Raw genomic sequence first — 20,334 nt, forward strand, 5'->3', positions numbered from 1 at the left:
CCTCAGCACCACATAAGCAAAAAGAAAAAAGCCAGAAGTGGCGCTGTGGCTCAAGTGGTAGAGCGCTAGCCTTGGGCTGAAGAGCTGAGGGACAGTGCCCAGGCCCAGAATTCAGGCCCCATGACCAGACCCCCCCCCAAAAAAAATCTTGATGTGATATAGGTATAAACTGTGTTAAACATGTACATAAATTTAAAGAGTACTTGATATTTTCATTATGTTGTCTTTCAATATGTGAACATAGAGAAATACCTATTTTAACATTTTATTTCCTTCACCAGCACTTTGCAACTTTCAGCATACAAAACCTGAACAGGTTTCATATAGAAGTTTTTCTTGGTGGGGCCAGCTCCTCGGGAGGTTGAGAGCTGAGTATTACAGTTTGAAACTAGCCTAGGCAGAAAGTCTGTGAGAATTCTTAGCTCAAATTGACCACCAAAGAAGCTGGAAGTGGAGCTGTGGCTCAAATGGCAGTATACCAGCCACTAGTGGGAAAACCTAAGGAACAGCACCTGTGTGCCCTGAGTTCAAGCACCAGTAGCAGGAAAAAAAAAAGTCGTTATCTTTTTGTTGTGAAATAGGAATTGAACTCCTGGCCTCATGCATGCTAAGAATGATCTTTGAAATCTTTTTTTTTTTCTTTTGGGGCAAGGTCTCATTAAGTTGCCCAGGCTATCCTTGAGCTTACTATCCTCCTGCCTCAGTATCCCAAGTAGCTGAGATCATAGGCATGAGCCACTCTTCCGGGCTCAACATTTCTTTATTATGATTGTAAATTAGATTATATTTTTTATTTAATATAGGTTCCAATCTGTTTGTTGTTTTGATTTTGACAGCCCTGAATTTAGGGTCTCAAATTTGCTAAGGCAAGCACTCAATCACTTGAGCCATATCCTCAATTCTTGTTTGCAGTTTGCTTTTCAGATAGATTCTCACTAATTTTTGGTCTTAACATGTGATCCTTTTATGTCTGCCTCCTGAGAAACTAGGATTGTAGTCATGTACCACTACAACAGGCAAAATATTTTGTTTTTTTTATTATTTTCTGGTAGTACTGGTTTGAACTACCACCTTGTACTTGATTGACAAGTGCTCCATTGCTTAAGGTGAACCCCTGGCAATTTTATCATTATTACATAGGAATATAACTGTATTTTTAACATTGCTCTAATAGCCTGTGACATTGTCAAACTCATTTATTGGTTCTAGGTGTTTTCTTGATAGATCTTGTTGGGATATCCTACATAGGATTTCATTCATTTACAAATAGAGACCAAATAGAGACTTGAGCTATGGCTCAAGTGGTAGTATGCCAGCCGCTAGTGGGGAAACCTAAGGAACAGCACCTGTGTGCCCTGAGTTCAAGTACCAGTAGCTCTGCTCTGTGTACTTGTGTGTGTGTGTGTGTGTGTGTGTGTGTGTGTTTGTCAGTCGCGGGGCTTGAACTCTGAGCCTGAGTGCTGTCCCTGATCTCTTCAGCTCAAGGCTAGCACTCTACCAATTGAGCCACAGTGCCACTTCCGGTTTTCTAGTGTTAATTGGAGATATGAGTCTGACGGCCTTTCCTGCCCAGGCTGACTTTGAACTTCGATCCTCAGATCTAAGCCTCATGAGTAGCTAGGATTACAGGCATGAGCCACCAACACCTGGCTGATCTATGTGCTTTTGTATCACATTCTTGCCTTATTGCGTTGGCTATGACTTCCAGCACTGTGATAAGAATGACAAGAATAGCCAGGCTCTCACCTATAATCCTAGCTACCCAAGAGGCTGAGATCTAAGGGTCACAGTTGAAAGCCAGCTCAGGCAGGGAAGTTTATGAGACTCTTTTTTTTCCTGAACTCTGGGCCTGGGTGCTGTCCCTCAGCTCTTCAGCTCAAGGCTAGTGCTTTACCTCTTGAGCCACAGTGCTACTTCCAGCTTTTTCTACTTATGTGGTGCTGAGGAATCGAACCCAGGGCCTCATGCATGCAAGGCAAGCACTCTACCACTGAACCACCTTCCCAACCCTTCATGAGACTCTTAACTCCAATTAACCACCAGAAAACTGGAAATGGAGATATAGCTCAAAGTGATAGAGTACTAGCCTTGAGCAAAAAAGCCCAGGGACAGCACTCAGGCCCTGAGTTCAAGCCCTATGACCAAAAAGAAAAAAAGAATGGCAAGAGCAGACATCTTTCACTTGTTTCAGAATATAAAGGGAAAGCACCCCATTTTCTACCATGAAGTATTATTTTAACTGTAGCTTTTTGTAAATGACTTTTTTATATGTTTCCTCTCATGCTTCCCCTCCAAATCTTGGTTTTCTGAGCATTTTTATCATGAACAGGTGCTGTGTCTTATTGATACTAACATTGATATATGTGATTTTTCTTCTTTAGCTTTTAAATGATTGATGAGATTGATTTTCAAACATTAATCAGCTTTGTGTATCTGGAATAAGTCTATATGTTGCTGAATTCTGTTTGCTTATATTGTTAAACATTTTTGCATCCATGTTCATAATGGATTTCATTGTTACTTGTGGCATCAGAGGAATACATGCCTTATAGAATCAAATACTACTTTTTTTATTACTATAATCAGCAGCTGTAGTAATGCCTCAAGTGGTAGAGTACCAGCCCAGCAATCAAGCTTGAGAAAGTGCAAATTCTTATTTTTTACTTACTCTCTTTAGGATACTTACTGTATTCAAGCACCAGTACCAGAAAAAGAGTTCAGTTATGAAAGATCTAGCTACTTGGGAAACTGAGATCTGAAGATCTCAGTTCAACGTCAGCTGGGGTGGAGAAATTCTTGAGACTCTTACATCTTTTTTGTTGTTATTGGTCCTAGGACTTGAACTCAGGGCCTGGGCACTGTGCTTGAGCTCTTTTTGCTCAAGGCTAGTGCTCTACCACTTTGAGCCACAGCACCACTTCTGGATTTGGGGTGTGTTGGTTTTTTTTTTGAGTGATTAACTGGAGATTAGTGTCTGACAGGAACTTTTCTGCCCCAGCTAGCTTGGAACCACAATCCTCAGATCTCAGCCTCCTGAGTAGCTTGGATTACAGATATGAGCTAAAAAGCCAGACTGAAGGCATAGCTCACGTTGTAGAGTGCCAGCCATGAGCGAAAAAGCTGAGAGAGGAGAGGGGTCAAGGCTTAGAGTTTAAGCCCCAGTATGGCACTTAATTAAGAAGTATTCTCATGTTTCCTACATAATGTAGTATTGATTTAAGATTAATAGTCTACCTCAGTAGAATTCTCTTGTGAAACTATATAGACCTGGAATTTTCTCTTTCAGGACATTTATAACCCCTATTTTGATACCATTGTGGACAGAAAATGCACTCTGTAATTTCAATTCTATTTATTTTGTTAGGGTTTATTTTATGGCCTGTCTTAGTATATGTTCTGTTAGTGCTTGTAAAGAATGTATATCCTGCTGTTGTTTTTGGAGTAAGTAAACCTGTAACGTGCTGTTACAGTCTATTGATTGTATTGTTGACCTCTTCTATATCCTTGCTCATTTTCTGTCTAGTTAATTCAATTGGTTAAGCCTCTAACTCTTTTTTTTTTTGGAGGGGGGGGGTCCGGTTGTGGGGCCTGAACTCTGGGCCTGGGCACTGTCCCTCAGCTCTTCAGCTAAAGGCTAGCGCTCTACCACTTAAGCCACAGCGCCACTTCCGGCTTTTTTTTCTGCTTATTTGGTGCTGAGGAATCGAACCCAGGGCCTCATACATGCAAGGCAAGTGCTCTACCCCTGAGCCACATTCTCAGCCCCAAGCCTCTAACTCTTAATTGTAGATTTATCTGTTTCCCCACACTATCTGGTTTTGCTTCATGTAATTTGACACTCTACTGTTTGATGGGTGTGCATTTCAGATTGCTATGTCTTGGTAAGTTGACCATTTTACTATTATGTAATATCCCTTTCTGTCATCATTTTATTTTCTCTGAAGTCTACTTTATGCCATATAAATATAGCTGCATAATATATTTTATTCTACCCATTTACTTTCAATCTACTTACATTTGAGTTTCTTGTACACAGCATGTGGTTAAGTCTTTTTTAGCTATTCTACTAGTTCATATTTCTTTCTCACTGTTTAAAACACTTACCATCCAAAGAAATTTTGATATGTTGGAGCTTGAGCTTCCATTTTATTTTTATTTTCTGTTGATTGTTTAAAACTTTGTTTCTTGAGGGGCTAGGAAGGTGGCTCAGTGGTAGAGCGCTTGCCTTGTATGCCAGAGGCCCTGGGTTCGATTCCTCAGCACCACATAAGCAAAAAAAGAAAAAAGCCGGAAGTGGCGCTGTGGCTCAAGTGGTAGAGCGCTAGCCTTGAGCTGAAGAGCTGAGGGACAGCGCCCAGGCCCAGAATTCAGGCCCCACGACCCAACCCCAAAAAAAAAAAACTGTTTCTTGGGCTGGGAAGGTGGCTCAGTGGTAGAGCGCTTGCCTTGCATGCCTGAGGCCCTGGGTTCGATTCCTCAGCACCACATAAGCAAAACCGGAAGTCGCACTGTGGCTCAAGTGATAGAGCGCTAGCCTTGAGCTGAAGAGCTGAGGGACAGCGCCCAGGCCCACAGTTCAGGCCCCACGACCGGACCCGCCCCCCCCCCAAAAAAACCCTTTGTTTCTTAGTTTTCTTCCCCATCCTTCATGGTGGGTGATTGTACCTTTGTTCAAATTCCATCTTAATTTATGTGTAGTATCTTTTTTTGTCAGTCGCGGACCTTAAACTCTGAGCCTGGGTGCTGTCCCTGAGCTCTTCAGCTCAGAGCTAGCACTCTACCACTTGAGCCAAAGTGCCACTTCCAGTTTTCTGGTGGTTAATTGGAGATAAGAGTCTCACAGACTTTACTGCCTGAGCTGGCTTTGAACCATGATCCTCAGATCTCAACCTCCTAGGTAGCTAGGATTATATAGGCATGAGCCACCAGTGCCCAGCAATGTGTAGTATTTTTTATTATAACTCTGGATTGGTTTGTAATGGTTGCTCTGGGTGTATTATAATACATATTTAACAGTACAGTCTAATAATGTCAGTCTGTTACCTGTGTGAGTTGTACAAACTGTATGTACTCTTAAGTCTTTATCTGGTTGAGATTGAGGGAATCAGAGTCTAATACTAACCTAGACAGTAAAGTTTACAAGATACAGTCTCAACCAATAGATCGGCATAGTGGTGCATGCCTATCATCCCAGCTATGGTAGGAAATAAAAAATCAGAGATCACAGTTTAAGTATGGGCCCAAGAAAAAAAGTATATCAACCATTGTAAAAAAAGGACTAGAAGCATAGTTCAGTTGTAGAACACCTGCCTACCAATTTCAAATCTCCAGGCAATGAAAACAAACGTGATAAATCCTTCTGCTATGTACATTTAGAACCACATCAGACAATAGTATAAATCTTGCTTTTTTAAACTCAAAAGGAAAAGGGAAATGTATTATATATATATTATTTTATATATATATTATTTTTTACTCCTTCCATTCTTCTTGCTTTCTTCCCTTATATTCCAAGTTTCTTTATTCTATCATTTCCTTTCCATCAAGAACTTCCTTTTGTGCTGGGCACCGGTGGCTCACACCTGTAATCCTAGCTGCTCAGGATGCTGAGATCTGAGGATCATGGTTCAAACCAGCCCTGGCAGAAAGTCTGTGAGACTCTTATCTCCAATAAATCACCAGAAAACCAAAGTGGCACTGTGCCTCAAGTGATAGAGAACTAGCCCTGAGCTGAAGAACTGACAGACAGTGCCCAGGCCCAGAGTTCAAGCCCAGTGACCAACCAAAAAGAATAAAAAAAGAATTTCCTTTAAATATTTTCTTTTGAAGTTTCTACTGGTAATGAATTTGCTTCATTTTATTTTTTCTGTGAATCTTTATGTTTCCTTCATTTCTAAGACTATTTCTGGATCAATAGTTTTTTTTTTTCTTTAAACATTTGAAAATACTGTACTACCGTTCTCTGGCCTACATGATTCCGATGAAAAATCCAGTCACTTGAATTATCAATAAATTATCTATTAAGACTTTGTTTCTCTTTTACTGCTTCCCACATTTTTCTTTTCTTTTCTTGTCAGTTGTAGGGCTTGAACTTTGGGCCTAGGCACTCCTGAGCTCTTCAGCTCAAGGCTAGCACTACCACTTGAGCCACAGCGCCACTTCTGGTTTTCTAGTGGTTAATTGGAGATAAGAGTCTAAGGATGCAACAATGCTTGATAAGAAATGTACTCATTATCTTGCCCATGTAATTGTAACTGCTCTGTATGGTATTTTCATAATTTAAAAGAAATCACATTTAAAAAAAACATTAAAAAAAAAGAGTCTAAGGAGCTTTCCTGTCTGGGCTGGCTTTGTACTGTGATCCTCATATCTCAGCCTCCTGAGTAGCTAGGATTATAGGGGTGAGCCACTGGCACTTGGCCAGATTTTTTTTCTTTAATTTTCAGAAAATTGATTATTATGTGTCTAGACAGGGATTTGAAGGACGGAGAACTATCTTGTTAGGGCTTTACTCTCCTTGAATCTACAGATTTAATTTTTTTCAAAATTTATGAAATATTTAATCATTTCTTCAAATATTTTTCAGCCTCACACTCTCTTCTCCATCTTGGGTTTAATGACATGAATATTAGATCTATCACAGTCTCACAGTTTGCTGAATCTCTGCTCAGTTTTTCAGTCTATTTTCTATCACTTGCTCAAATGGCTAATTTCTATTCTCTCTTCTGGTTTACTAATTCTTCTTTTATCCCCACCAATCTTCTGTTGAACCACTCTATTGAATTTTTATTTCACTTATTCTTATTTTTCAGTTCTAAAATTTCCACTTCATTTTTCCTTATTTCTCCTGTTTCTCTGTCAATATTTCCTGTCTTTTGTTTCAAGCATATTTATAGTTGCTTATTGAAATATTGTTGTGATGGCTGCTTTAAATGCCTCAAGTATTTCCAATATCTGTGTCATCTCCTATCCAACCTACTAACCAGACCCAAGTCTACTTAACCTTTGAGATCAGATGAGATCAGACACATTCAAAGTGATATAGCCATAGATCATCTATGTCATCTCTATGTTGCAATCTGTTGTTTTCCTTTGAGTTGCACATTTCCTGTTGTTGGTATGATGAATGGTTATCTCTGTATCCTAAATATTTGAAGTATGGTGTTTTGAAAGTCTAGATCTTATTTAAACCTTCTGTTTTAGCAGAAAACACCTTTAACTGACAGTAGGAGCCATTACCCCATAAAATTGGAGTTCTCACTTTAAAGAGGTTATTATATTTTAACAGATTATCAAGTAGGCCACACAAAAGACAAAAATTGCCCTTTTGTTCCTGAAATTTTATTTCAGACTACATGCATCAGTAATGTTTGTGTTAATTATTATTTTTAGGGATCCTTCAGAATAATAATCTAAATATATGCCATTAGTCTGTACAGCAACAGAAACATGTGCTCTGGATTGTCATTCAACAGTAAATATTAAAATGTCACTAAAACAATTTTAAGTCTAGATTCCTTAAAAAATTAAAAATCAAATAAAAAGTTCAATTTCCCTAGTCAGTTACTTTTTATACCATTTAGAAATTTACGTGGCCCACTGGACCCTCACTGATAGTACCCTGACCAGGAATAGAGTGGCACCTTTTTATTGAAAGTCTCACTATGTAGCTCATACTATCCTTAAACTCAACAGTCCTCCAACCTCAACCTCCTGAAAGCTAGGAGTACCCACATGTATTACAATGCCTGGCCAGGCTGAGGAATGGTACCTTTGTGCTGTGCACTATGTAACCTGTACGGGCACAGTGGTGGATGGGCCTCCTTGTTCTCCAAGAGAGATGAAAAGTCTGTTTCCACTCTGCCTTCTCTGACACCTGCTGGTATGGATGGGGACTCTGGCTACGGCTAAGGTAGTATGTGTAAACTAATATGTTTCTGATTAATTTGGGAGTACTATTTTAGATCAGATAGTCAATGAAAGTCTTTCTAAGGTGGTGGTGACATTTTGAAATAGAGTTTAATGAAGTGAGCAAAAGGGCTTTATAAACATTTAGGTGAAGAATATTCTAGATGAAGGGAAGAACAGGATGAAAGGCAGGAATGGATTTAGTGTGTTTAATGTTTATGTTTTAAAGTATAATTGAAAGAAATACAACTATTGCATCCATTTTTTTACTTCATAGATATTATTGCTTAAGATGAAGTTAAATTTAAGAAATGAGTCTGTATGGTATGCAAGTATAGTAACACTCCTGACAGTACTTAAGTTTAGGGAGCAAATCCATCTCTGAGGTAGATTTATTAGCCCCATTTAATGGTGAGGAAACCAAGCATAGGGAACTTAATTCCCTTGCACAGGGTCACATGGCAGTCAGTAGGGAAACTGGTATTCCACAAAAGATGCTAAGGATCATACCCAGACTTAGAAAAGGAAGTATAGAATTGTCCTGGTGGAGCTGCTGATTATTACACATAACAAACTAAAGTCTTTTGAACCATAGTTGGAGGCCTCTACTGTATTTGAGCATTTTTGTGTATTTGTTTGCTCAAAGTACATGCCTAAAGCAATTGCACTGCTCATCCCCCTCCAGCTTCTTGTGATAAAATGATCAAAGGGCAAAAGGAAGGTTGGAAATTACTAGAGAAAATAAGGTAAGCCATTCAGGGTTCTGGAATGTCTTAACTGTTGACAACTTTCTTGATCTACTCAGAGGCCTTTTAACCAACTGGGATTCAGGTGCAGTCTCAAACACAGTGGCCAAATCCAGCAGTGCTAAGGGTCGCTAGATACCAGAGTCAGCAAGCCTGGCTGCCTAGGGGCAGCTGCCACAGGATTTTTCCTGCAGGACTCCCAAGAAAGCTCCATACACATCCTATGTCATCCCATAGATTCTGGTGTACCTGCATGGAGACATCCCACACCATGGTCATGCAACCAAGGAGCTCACAGACTTTTAAGAAAGGGAAACATCTTTATAAGCTCCTGCTTTGCCCACATCTTTGTGCCTGTTTGCAGCTGCAAGCACATTTTGGAGGGAGATTTCATAAAGATTTCTAAATTGAGTTAGAATTTCAAGTCTATTGTGACATGCAAATTAGTCCTGCCTGCCCGTTGGCAGCAAAGCAGCTGAAGTGCCTAGAGATGGGCCATAAAATGAAAGCATCAAAGTGATTAAATGTGCCCGAAGAGCATAATTGAGTGCATGAATAAGAGAAAATAAAACAAATTGATTTTCTCCAGTGCCAGAAAAACAGAATAATTGAGAACAAAATAATAGACTTTGAAGTAATCAAAGTGAAGAATGCACCATAGTGACATAGAAACAGCCAGTTGGGGGAGAGATTTATTGTGTTTCTGTTATCATTTTTACAACTTTAATTTCATTAGCTAATAAATACAAATCAATTGAAAAATCAGTCAACCAGAGAGGAGGTACTCCCAAGCCAAGATTTTTATTCACATCTCTAAAACAGGCTGAGGCAGTGATCCTCAGTCTACTTTCCCAGGGACACGTTTCCCCTGTGAATGGGAAAACAAGTGTGAGAGGCCTCCATTGGAGGTGGTAATCATCTGTTATGCCAATCACTTGCCACATAAAGGTTTACAGATCGAACTGTCCAAAGGGTCACTTTTATACCTGGCCAAGGTCTCTAATAGGCAAAATTGCTCGAGTGCCAGCATCTTGGGTTACAAAGATGACATTTCCTTGGCACTGACCACCATATGTGGTCTTACCGAAGGTCCTTCTGTCTTCATTTGCTGGGAATCATGGTGGTAGCAACTATGACAAGAACCACAGCAGGAGCACCTGCACTCTCACATGTCTGCTGAACATCTATGGCTTGCTGTCTCCATCCCTGCCCCCCATGCACACACAAATGACACTGGAATCCAATCTAAAATTGAAGGCCAAGCAAGAGTATGCCATCCTTTTGGGTTCCAACATGGTAGCCATGAGTCTGGGGAAGGTCAAGGCAGAAGAGCTAAGTTGGCGGAAATTTCACATGTCAACCTTGGCAGTAGAATCCTGGAGACACCAAGCCATGCTGGGACCAGGTGCTAGAAGATCACAGAGCAAGCCTAAGGCTTTTTAGAACTATTTTTATGACTCCTCCAAGAAAAGAATATCTCCACCCCACTCCCCAGCTGTTCCTGGCTGGGCTCAGTGACCCTTCCCTTCAAGATCCATGGTGGTGGATGGCATGGTGTGAATTGTGGCTTTTCTTTCCCTAAGATTTTGAGCTACTCTGACTGTGATTGGGACTTTCAGATGTTCATGACACACCCTACCTTCAGGGCACCAGTTAGCAGTCATGCCTTTGGCTCTAGTTGAGATCTTGGGCACCATTGGGACTGTAAATCTGGGTGTACAGAGGACTTGGCAGTGCTGAAACTGGAACTAGTTGCTGGCTCCATGGGAATGGCATGGCTAAGACACTGCCTGCCAGACCATTCATCCTGGAGGATGTGTTTGCCAGGAAGCACCTAGATGCTGAAGGGAATCTCTGACCACCTCATGCTCTCCAAGGCTTAATTGCCGTGTGCCTGGAGGTGAATGGGGAATGCTAGCATTTGACCCTTTTGAACAAAAGAGCAGGAGTTTGTGTCCAGGACAAACTGAAAATCACAGCTTCCATTTCTCACTAGTGTTTGGGTGGAGTAAAATGGAGCAAATGGCTTCTGAAATTCTAAAGCATTATACAGATGTAAGGCTGTATTATTCTTCGGACTGCTGCTATTCCCATTATCCCGGATTCCCCAGCCCAGCATTTTTGTCTGAAAAAGAAATGTAGAGAAGGCACCTAGACCAAAGAACCTGGGAGCTGTGACTCCAAAATGCCTGGGAGATGTTACCCAGCCCAGCAGATCGACAGCTGCCGGGACCCAGTTCCACAAGCTGCCTGGCAGGCATACAGCCCACTCTTGTGATGTCACCTCGTCAGTTACTTGTGCCCATCCCTCCACATGGAGCCAGCAGATTAGGCACAGGAGAGGAGAAAAAATGAATCATGGGCTATTTTAAAAATTGCTTCAATTCCATTTGAGCCTGCAGTTGCGCCTTGCAAGCTGAGACCAGAGCACCCTAACCATCAGGCTAAGTGCTGATAGCCTGTAAATGCCAAGAGCCTGGTGGGATTAATCTGCAAACTCAGGTTCTAATTCAGGTCAGAGGCACACAAGTGGTAATTGGTGGTTCTCTGTAATTGTCATTGAAAGGCTTACTGATGACAGGAGGGATCGACATTCCAAGGCAAACAATGCAGTTGTCAATTAAGAGCTAAAAATTAAATCAACCATCCACATCAACACATGCCCAAGGCTGCATGGAAATTCTTCGGACTACCATTGCTCCCAGGAAAAAGGAAGACCCTCAAACCTGGTCACAGGAAGGCAGCAACTGGAAAACCTTCTATAGCCCTGGATCACATGAGATCCCAGTGCCTCCTCTAGTGCCCTTATCTCTCTTACTGACCTTCTTTCTGAGTTCTGGCCACAAAAACCTTGTGATTACCTTTATACATACTCCTCTGTTCTTGTTGCTTGGAACATTCTTCCTCCTAGGACCTTCAAGACGCTCTGTGAAACTTTCTGTACTCTTCTTTCTCTACCCTAAGCATTATATACATCGGGTATTTTATTACCCTGTCTCTATGGTGCTTGTCACTAGTATAATTGTTTCCATATATGTTTTCCTCACTGCACTGAATGCTCCTTGAATGCAAGATCAATGCCTTGCTCTCCTCTGTGACTCCAGCATCCAGCACAAGGCCTAGGCTATTGAATACACAAAGATTTGTACAATGGATGGATATGGAAGTGGACCAGACTGGACCAAAGGAGAGGAATGGAGTGAAGGTAGAAAAGTTTTACTTTTCAGAGCTGGGGGTTTAGCCCAGCAGAAGGGCGCCTACCCGGTGCCCTGGGTTCGGTCCTCAGCCCTGGGGGGGGGGGGGGAAAGAGAAAAGTTTTACTTCTTTGGTAGTACTGGGTGGGGTTTGAACTCAGGGCCTTTCTTCTTACTAGGCAGATGGTTCTACCACTTAAGCCACATCACCAACTCTAAGATTTTTAGATACTAGAAGCTGATAGCCATAGAGCAGCCTAGGCACCAGCTGCCCAAGAACATCTCTCAAGATGGGCCTGTAAGAAGTACAATTTGAAATGCATAACACATTTTTTACTTTAATAGTTGTATGTATATATTATTGACTTATTTATATTTATGATTTTGATTGTGTTAATGTCATCAGGTATAAAAATGAAGACCACTGCCGGGCGCTGGTGTCTCACGCCTGTAACCCTAGCTACTCAAGAGGCTGAGATCTGAGGATCCCAGTTCAAAGCCAGCCAGGGCAGGAGAGACCGTGAGACTCCTATCTCCAATAAACTACCAGAAAACCGGAAGTGGCGCTGTAGCTCAAGTGGTAGAGCACTCGCCTTGAGCTGAAGAGCTGAGGGACAGCGCCCAGGCCCAGAGTTCAAGCCCCACGACCTACAAAAAAAAAAAAAAATGAAGACCACTGCTTAATATATTTGGCTTTACAAATATTAAGGACTAGTTAATGAATGTATTCTGTGTTGCACATCAGTATAATCTGTTGACCAGTAATATAGCTTTTTCTATACTAAACATGTGGAAACTATTCTCTTTTTATGCTTCTTAGAATATATGAGGCCAAAATGGGTATTAAAGTTTTAAAAGTGAATAGATAAGAAAAAAATTAGATGGCAAGCCAGGTGCTGGTGGCTCAAACATGTAATCCTTGCTACTCCGGGTGCCTGGAGCACAGGCCCTTCATTCAAGGCCCAGGACAAGAAAGAGAAAGAAAAGAAAGAAAGAAAGAAAGAAAGAAAAAAGAAAGAAAGAAAGAAAGAAAGAAAGAAAGAAAGAAAGAAAAGAGGGAGGGAGGAAAGAAGGAAGGAGGGAGGGAGGAAGGAAGGGAGGGAGGAAGGAAAAGGAAAATATTAGGTAGCTATTAATAAAGATGTCAAGTAGATAAAACAATTTCTTTTTTTTTTTTGTCAGTTGTGGGGCCTGAACTCTGGGTCTGGGCGCCATCCCTGAGTTCTTCAGCTCAAAGTTAGCGTTCTACCACTTGAGACACAGTGCCACTTCCAGCTTTTTCTGCTTATGTGGTGCTGAGGAATCGAACCCAGGGCCTCATGCATGCAAGGCAAGCATTCTTACCACTGAGCCACCTTCCCAGCCCCAGATAAAACAATTTCTGAAAGTACAACTTCTATGGAAATATTCAATAGTCCTAAATTCACTTTCCTGTTCATCTCTGAAGCCACTCAGCTCCCAAAGATTCTGGGTTCTCCTTGGCATGCCTCCAAACTGCTACTATGGTACTATCTTCAGAATCATTTGCCACCTTGCCTGGCAGTGCCAATTCTCTATTTGTTGGTATGTGTTTGGTCTCCTCAATCACATTTATAAGATCATTAATAGCAATGGCCAAGCTTGCAGCCTTTGTGCATTGAATGGAAAAGTGTTTGATCAACTGCCCTGTACATATGGGTGCTTTATTACCCTGTTGCTATAGATGATAATGTTTACCTTCATATGTGTCTATTCCTTTAGTGTGGAGGTATTCAGCTCCTGTTATCTGCCAGGTACTATTGAGGGTACTAATGACAGAATAATGAACAAGATAGACAAAGCCCCTGCCCTCATAGAGCTTGTAAAAGGAGACAGTCTGCCTAGAAATAAGGTTAGAAATGCCTAGAAATAAAGTTATTTTCCATATGCTATGTGCATTATGAAAGCAAAGCAGGACCATGTGACAGAAAAGTAGTGGCTAGGGAATGATCTTAAGGCCTCCCAGGGGTGATGTTGGAGTTGAGACCTGTTGACTCAAAAATGACAGAGATAATTAGATGGGTCAAAAACTGCAAGGATCCAAGGACAGAATATTCCAGAGGGAAGGAATAGCATGTACCAAGAAGGGGAAGCAAGCCCTAAATGGAAAAAAAAAGGTTTGAGTTCAAACCACACAGAGACTTGCTAGAACTGGGTGAGTAAAGAAGGTGCAGATAGGAGACCAGAGACAAGGACTGTATTGTGCAGGTGAATTGCTATGATGTTATTCTAGGTATGCTTGGCAGCCGTTCAAGGGATTTGAGCATAGGCATATCCAAGCATATCTAAGCTTCTATTTGAAACTCTGGTTGGAAAAAACAAGGAAATAAAGGGTCTGGGAACTGGTGGCCCATGCCCATAATCCTAGCTACCCAGGAGGCTGAGATCAGAAGAATTGCAGTTCAAAGCCAGCCTGGGCAGGAAAGTCCAAGAGACTTTACCTCCAAAATCGCCAGGGAAAAAATGGACCAGAGGCATGGCTTAAATGGTAAAGTATCAGCTGTGAATGAAAAAGCTAAGGGACAGTGCTCTGGGCCCACAGCACAAGCCTGGTATTGGCCAAAAAAAAGAAATCCATCCCAAAGTAATCAGGAATTACAACAGGTAGTCCACGAGCACACCTTGCCTCCAAAATTGTTTTGTATGAGCACTTTTTTTTGTCAGTTGCGAGGCTTGAACTCTGGGCCTGGGACTGTTCCTGAGCTCTTCAACTCAAGGCAAGTGCTCTACCACTTGAGCCACAGCGCCACTTCCAGTTTTCTGGTGGTTTATTGGAGATGAGTCTCATGGACTTTCCCACTTGGGCTGGCTTTAAACAGCAATCTTCAAATCTCAGCCTCTTGAGCAGCTAGGATTACAGGCATGAGCCACCAGCGCCCAGCTTCATCAGTACCTCACATAATAGTTGTTAAAAATTTCAATCACTTGTCCATATTTAACACTGGAAACTTTGCCTTAAAATGCGTGTTTCTGACTCCTCTTGGAAAATGGAAAGCTCTGGTCATACTGGCCCTACGTGCTTGTCCACTAGTGAATGACTGATGCTGAATGGGCACTGCCCACTTTGTGAGCATGGGAGTATGTGCTGTCCAATGTGCCTCATACTCTGCCACTCACCTTGGTCTGTCTTACTCTAGGCCAAGTTTGAGTCTCCACCTACCACCCCAACTTAGTGTTGTAGCTTTGTTTGCTTTTGGAGTAGAGTCAAACAAAAAGAAACTTTCTTGTACTCATGATTCCAAGTAGGAAAATGAATAGTGCATCAAGAATGCTCCATAAGTCTTACCCCAATTTGCTTTCCTCTCATTTAGTTTGTTCTCAGATTTTCTAGTCATTCAGGTTTGCTTCCTCTGATCTAAACCCCTTGTCTCCCCAGGCCTTTAGAATTTTCTCAGGCTGCCACCCACCACTGGAAAAGCTGGACTTCAAGGGGAAACAATAGGCATTATTTAGGCTTACATTTATATTGTTACCCAAATTCAATATTGCTCATCATCAACTTTTGGTGAAAATTATTTCTGTTGTTTTTCTTAATTGCCTCCAAATGTAACTAGAGAGTAGGTCAGGCAACAGAAAATACAGCACCCAACTTTCCTTTCTATGATCATGTGTTGTTGGAACACAGTGATGTGGAATTTTGTCCCTCCATGTATTTACTCATTCCTCAAGCTCTGGCTGTGCTGACAGATGGAAGGATCCTTGCTTCAGCAGCAGGATCTGCTGAGGATTGACCTCAGCACAGGCAATTACACAAGCAAAAGGCAAGAGTGGAATGCATGGTTGGGGCCCCTCTGAACTGAGGAGTTGGACTTCATTCACAGGTGGTCAGGAGCTACAGGAAGTTTTCTGGCAGCAGTTGTCAGGAGTCAGCTCCAGAACCAGAAACACAGGTGGATGAGGCTGCTTCAGTGATCCAAGTAATCAATTATATGGCTAAGGCAGAGACAGAAATGAGGGGACAGATTTCAGAGACAGCTTGAAGTTAGGCTTAGCAAATCTAAAGGTGTGAAAAGGTTATGAGTCAAGAGACAAAGTGCTGGGTGCTTGTGGCTCACACCTGAAATCTTAGTTACTCAGGAGGGTGAGATATAAGAATCACAGTTCAAAGCCAACCCAGACAGGAAAGTTCATGACATGCTCATTGTCTATTAGCCAGCAAAAGAGCTAGAATGGGAGCTGGGGCTCAAGTGATAAAGTGCTAGCTTTGAGCAAAAGATAGGAAGAATCAAAGATGGTCCAGAAGTTTTGAGTTTAAGGGTTTCAAACACTGAAAACAGAGGTGGAAAAAAGTACTAAATTGGACCTCACTGAAACTAAATTTTGCTTTCTCTTGTTAGTAAAATAGATATATAACTTGGGCTGGGAAGGTGGCTCAGTGGTAGAGCGCTTGCCTTGCATGCATGAGGCCCTGGGTTCGATTTCTCAGCACCACATAAGCAGAAAAAAAGCCGGAAGTGGCGCTGTGGCTTAAGTGGTGGAGCGCTAGCCTTGAGCTGAAGAGCTGAGGGACAGCGCCCAGGCCCAGAGTTCAGGCCCCATGACCGGACCCCCCCCAAAAAAAATAGAGAAATAACTTATGTACTAACATAAAATATTTGCAAGTTATACACCTAACAGAAGATATATCTCAAACCAAAGCTCTCCAAAATCAACATTTCTAAAAATTCCAGATTAAAAAATGGACAACAGACTAAGAATATGAAGATAGAAAATAAACACATACAAGGCATTTGACATTGGGCTGGAGAGTGTAGCGTGTAGCTCAAGTGGCCTTGCAAGCTTGAGGCTCTGAGTTCAATCCTTGACACTGACGGGGGGGGGGGGGGAAGAATAGAAAGATGTTCAACATCCCTATATAATTAGAAGAGTGCAAATGGAGAGCTCAGTGAGACAAGACATCACTATGCCCTGACTAGAACAGACAAAACAAACAGCACCAAATGCTGCCAAGGTTGTTGAAAAATGAGATTCCTCATACATCGCTGATGGGACTATAAATGACAATGACTCTGGAAAACATGTTGACAGTTTGTTATAAAAATAAACATGCAAGCCAGGCACCAGTGGCTCATACCTGTAATCTTAGCTACCCAGGAGGCTGAGATCCAGAGATCATAGTTCAAAGCCAGCCCAGGGAAGAAATTTCAACAAGGCTCTAAGTCCAAAAATAACCAGCAGCTGGTCACCTGTGAGTCATGCCTGTAATCCTAGCTACTCAGGAGGTAGAGATCTGAGGATTACGGTACAAAACAATCTCAAGCAGGAAGGTCTGTGAGACTCTTACCTCCATTTAACCAGCAAAAAGCTGCAACTGGAGCTGTGGTTCATGTGATAGAGTGTGAGTCTTGATCACAGAAGCTCAGAGACATGCCCAGGCCCCAAATTCAAGGCCTAGAACTGGCACACATACACACAAAAAAAGTTCATGAAGCCAGGCACTGGTGACTCACGCCTGTAATCCTAGCTACTCAGGAGGCTGAGATCTGAGGATCTTGGCTCAAAGCCAGCCTGGGCAGGAAAGTCTGTGAGACTCTTATCGCCAACAAAAACCACTAGAAAACCGGAAGTGGCATTGTAGCTCAAGCGGTACAGTGCTTGCCTTGAGCTGAAGAGCTGAGGGACAGCGCCCAAGCCCAGAGTTCAAGCCCCACGACCGACCAAAAAAAAAGTTCATGAGACTTTATCTCAATCAGTGGTTGGGCACACACCTATTATCCCAGCTGGGTATAGTGACAGGAACCTCTCATCCTTAGTGACATGGGGATCACAGCCCAGGCCAATCTAGACAGAAAGTGAGACTCTGCCTCATAAAAAGGAGCGGAAGAGAGTAGTTATAGAGGGGCTGAGATTGATTAGAACATGTTATATGCTATATACTATATAACTAATGTAAACCAGTAAACAAGAGAATGTGGCTTTAGCGGCCTACCTTGCAAGTGTAAGTCCCTGAGATAAATCCTCAGTACCATCAAAAAAAATCACAGATCTGCATGCACACACGTACACGTGTGCACACACACACACATACACATATCAATGTTACTAGGGATTAAGTAAAAAAGTTAAAATCTTGGGGCTGAAAGTGTATCTGAGTGGGAGAGCACTTGCTTGCCTAGCATATTTTAGGCCTCATGTTTGTACCCCAACACCACAATAAAATATAAATAAATTTATTTTAAAAGTTACAGTAGAGGGCTAAAGAAGTAGCTCAATGGTAGAACACTTGCCAAGCATGTACAAGTATATGAGACCCTGAATTCAGTTCCCAGCACAATAAATAAATGGTTTGTTTCTGATTGGATTCTTCTTTCCTTCCTTTCTTACATTCACCTATTCACTCAGCTATTTGCTGATACATTTACTATGTAAGAGACACTGTGCCACACTTTACAGATCAACAGAAAGTAGGACAGCCCAGGTCCCTGCTCTGTTTAGAAGATTTCAGAGGAGTGAGCAGTAGAGTTTGGAGGCCAATAGTTTACTTGGGGAAATGGGGCAAGGAAAAGACTGCCAGGGACCAAGTGAGCAAACTTTTCATTCTTAGAGCCCAGTTCTATAGAATTGAAAGTGTCTCCCCTTTCCTAAAAAGCTCTGAAGGCAATAAAAGGTCCTTACTCCATACTTCACAGGTACTCACAAAAACTAAACTACCAGGCAGATTGTGCCCTGCAAAGAGGGAAAAGGGAGAATAAAGGGAAATTGGATGTGGCTAACTAAACTATGAAAAAGCATTGTCTGAATGTTCATGCACGTAATTGGGGGATGCTTAAAACAACCATTTGTTTAGCTCATAACTCTGGATTGGTGACAAACCTAGGCTCAGCTGAGTGGTTCTTCTGGTTTGGGCCATACTCACCCAGTATCTACAATCAGCTGGCTATCAAAAGCTCACTTATCTGTTGGTTGCTGGAATGATAGGGGTACCTGGTACTTTGTCTCTCATCATCCAGCAGGCTAGCCTGGGCTTGTTCACACAGTGGGGTCACAGGGTTCCCAAATGCAAACACTTTCTTTTCTTTCTCAGAGCTTTATTGAATTGTATAATTCATATATATCACCTGAATTCAAATTCTGTTTTCTCTCCTGTTTGCAGGCAATCTGAAGCATGTGGTCTAATTGACAAAAAGAGATCAGATTTCCAGAGCTGAGAAGCAGTGCCTGTAATGAAGACAGTGTGTTTATGTGAGCAGTTTGTGGAATTTGTGACTGCAGGGGAAGTTTGGAAGAAATTACTTCCTGAAAATTTCCAAGTGGTACCAAGTGGCAACTGGCCTCCTGGGGTGAAGAGGCAGGCACCCTAGAGTCCTCAACTAGACCTAGGGGAAGAGGGAGATATTCAACATTTAAAAGTGTTTATTTTTTTTAATACACATTTTTAATCTCTGGAGATTATTTTTGAGTAAGTTGGGGAAGGGGTATTTTTTATTTTCTTAAAGGAGACAGACAAAATGCTGGAGGATAGTACAGAATTTGCTGATCACCAGTTTCTTGGTTGAGAGGCACTGGATAGGAACAGTTACCGACAGGAACAGTTATGACATCAGGATCATCCAGGTAGAACCTGGAGGAGGGGGGACCAATTATGAGTGGGAGGTAAGGAAGAAGCCCACAGGTGGTGTTTTAGGATTCTGAATTTATGTTGTTTATTAATAAAATATTTGAAAACTTACCTCTTGTTCCCATTGTCCTTGTTATAAACTGCCACTGACTGTACACACAGTTCTGAACATTTCCTCTCACTGAAGTATTTAACATAATCCTGCAGCTTTCATGCTGTGCTCTGACCCAGCCTGGGGGGGGGGCTCACCCTGAGTGCTGGACCCCCTGGAAAACTAATATGTCCCTAGCCCAATTCCTTTGGACAGAAGGCAAGCTCTACCATGCGGTCTAGCCATAGGAAAGAAGGTACATGAATACAGGCTCTGCAACCATGGAGAGGGTCTTGCTAGAACCCTGGAGGAGTGCCTTTTCCAGTAAAAGATTTAGGGATGGATAGAGCAGGTTGGCATGTCAGCTCTCAAAGGGGACATTTCCATGGTTAGAGAGGATGCTTCCTAGTAATTATTGTCAGTATACATGATGAAAAGGGGACATGGCCCAAATGGTTGTTGTCATCATCCTGGAAGATAACAAATGAGGATTAAAAATTATGAGAGATGAGGTCAAGGAAGGGACAACCGCATGTAATGATTTTATAACTTGGTTTACCAAATATTTATGAAACTCTTTCAACTGCTGGAAGACAGGGGCACAGCTCGTCCTGGCCAGCTAGGAATTTCCAGACAAGCCAAAGGAGGAGGGAAAGAAGCAGGTCCCAGCTTGTTTGAACTATGTTTGCAACACAAACAGAGGTTAAGGGAGCACTGAACAGGGAGCAAATCACCCCATGGAACAGGCATCTCAGAGAGTTTCTGAGGGGTGATATTTGAGCCAGCCTTGCGGGGAATGACTTGTACTTCTCCAGGCCC

The 20,334-nt window shown here is 42.0% G+C and overlaps 1 protein-coding gene across 1 annotated transcript in view; it reads left to right on the plus strand.

Annotated features, from left to right (window-relative positions):
• LOC106000662 (histone deacetylase 8) overlaps positions 1 to 19,532 on the plus strand; it is a 264,784-nt gene extending 245,252 nt beyond the window's left edge. Inside the window, exon 9 of the mRNA XM_013035949.1 lies at positions 18,960 to 19,532. Within this exon, the coding sequence (XP_012891403.1) occupies positions 18,960 to 18,982 (23 nt within the window). The 3' untranslated portion in view covers positions 18,983 to 19,532. The remainder of the gene's footprint in view (positions 1 to 18,959) is intronic.
• The last annotated feature ends 802 nt before the right edge of the window (positions 19,533 to 20,334 follow it).

This window comes from Dipodomys ordii, unplaced genomic scaffold, assembly GCF_000151885.1.
Source record: "Dipodomys ordii isolate 6190 unplaced genomic scaffold, Dord_2.0 Scaffold232, whole genome shotgun sequence".
NCBI lineage: Eukaryota > Metazoa > Chordata > Mammalia > Rodentia > Heteromyidae > Dipodomys > Dipodomys ordii.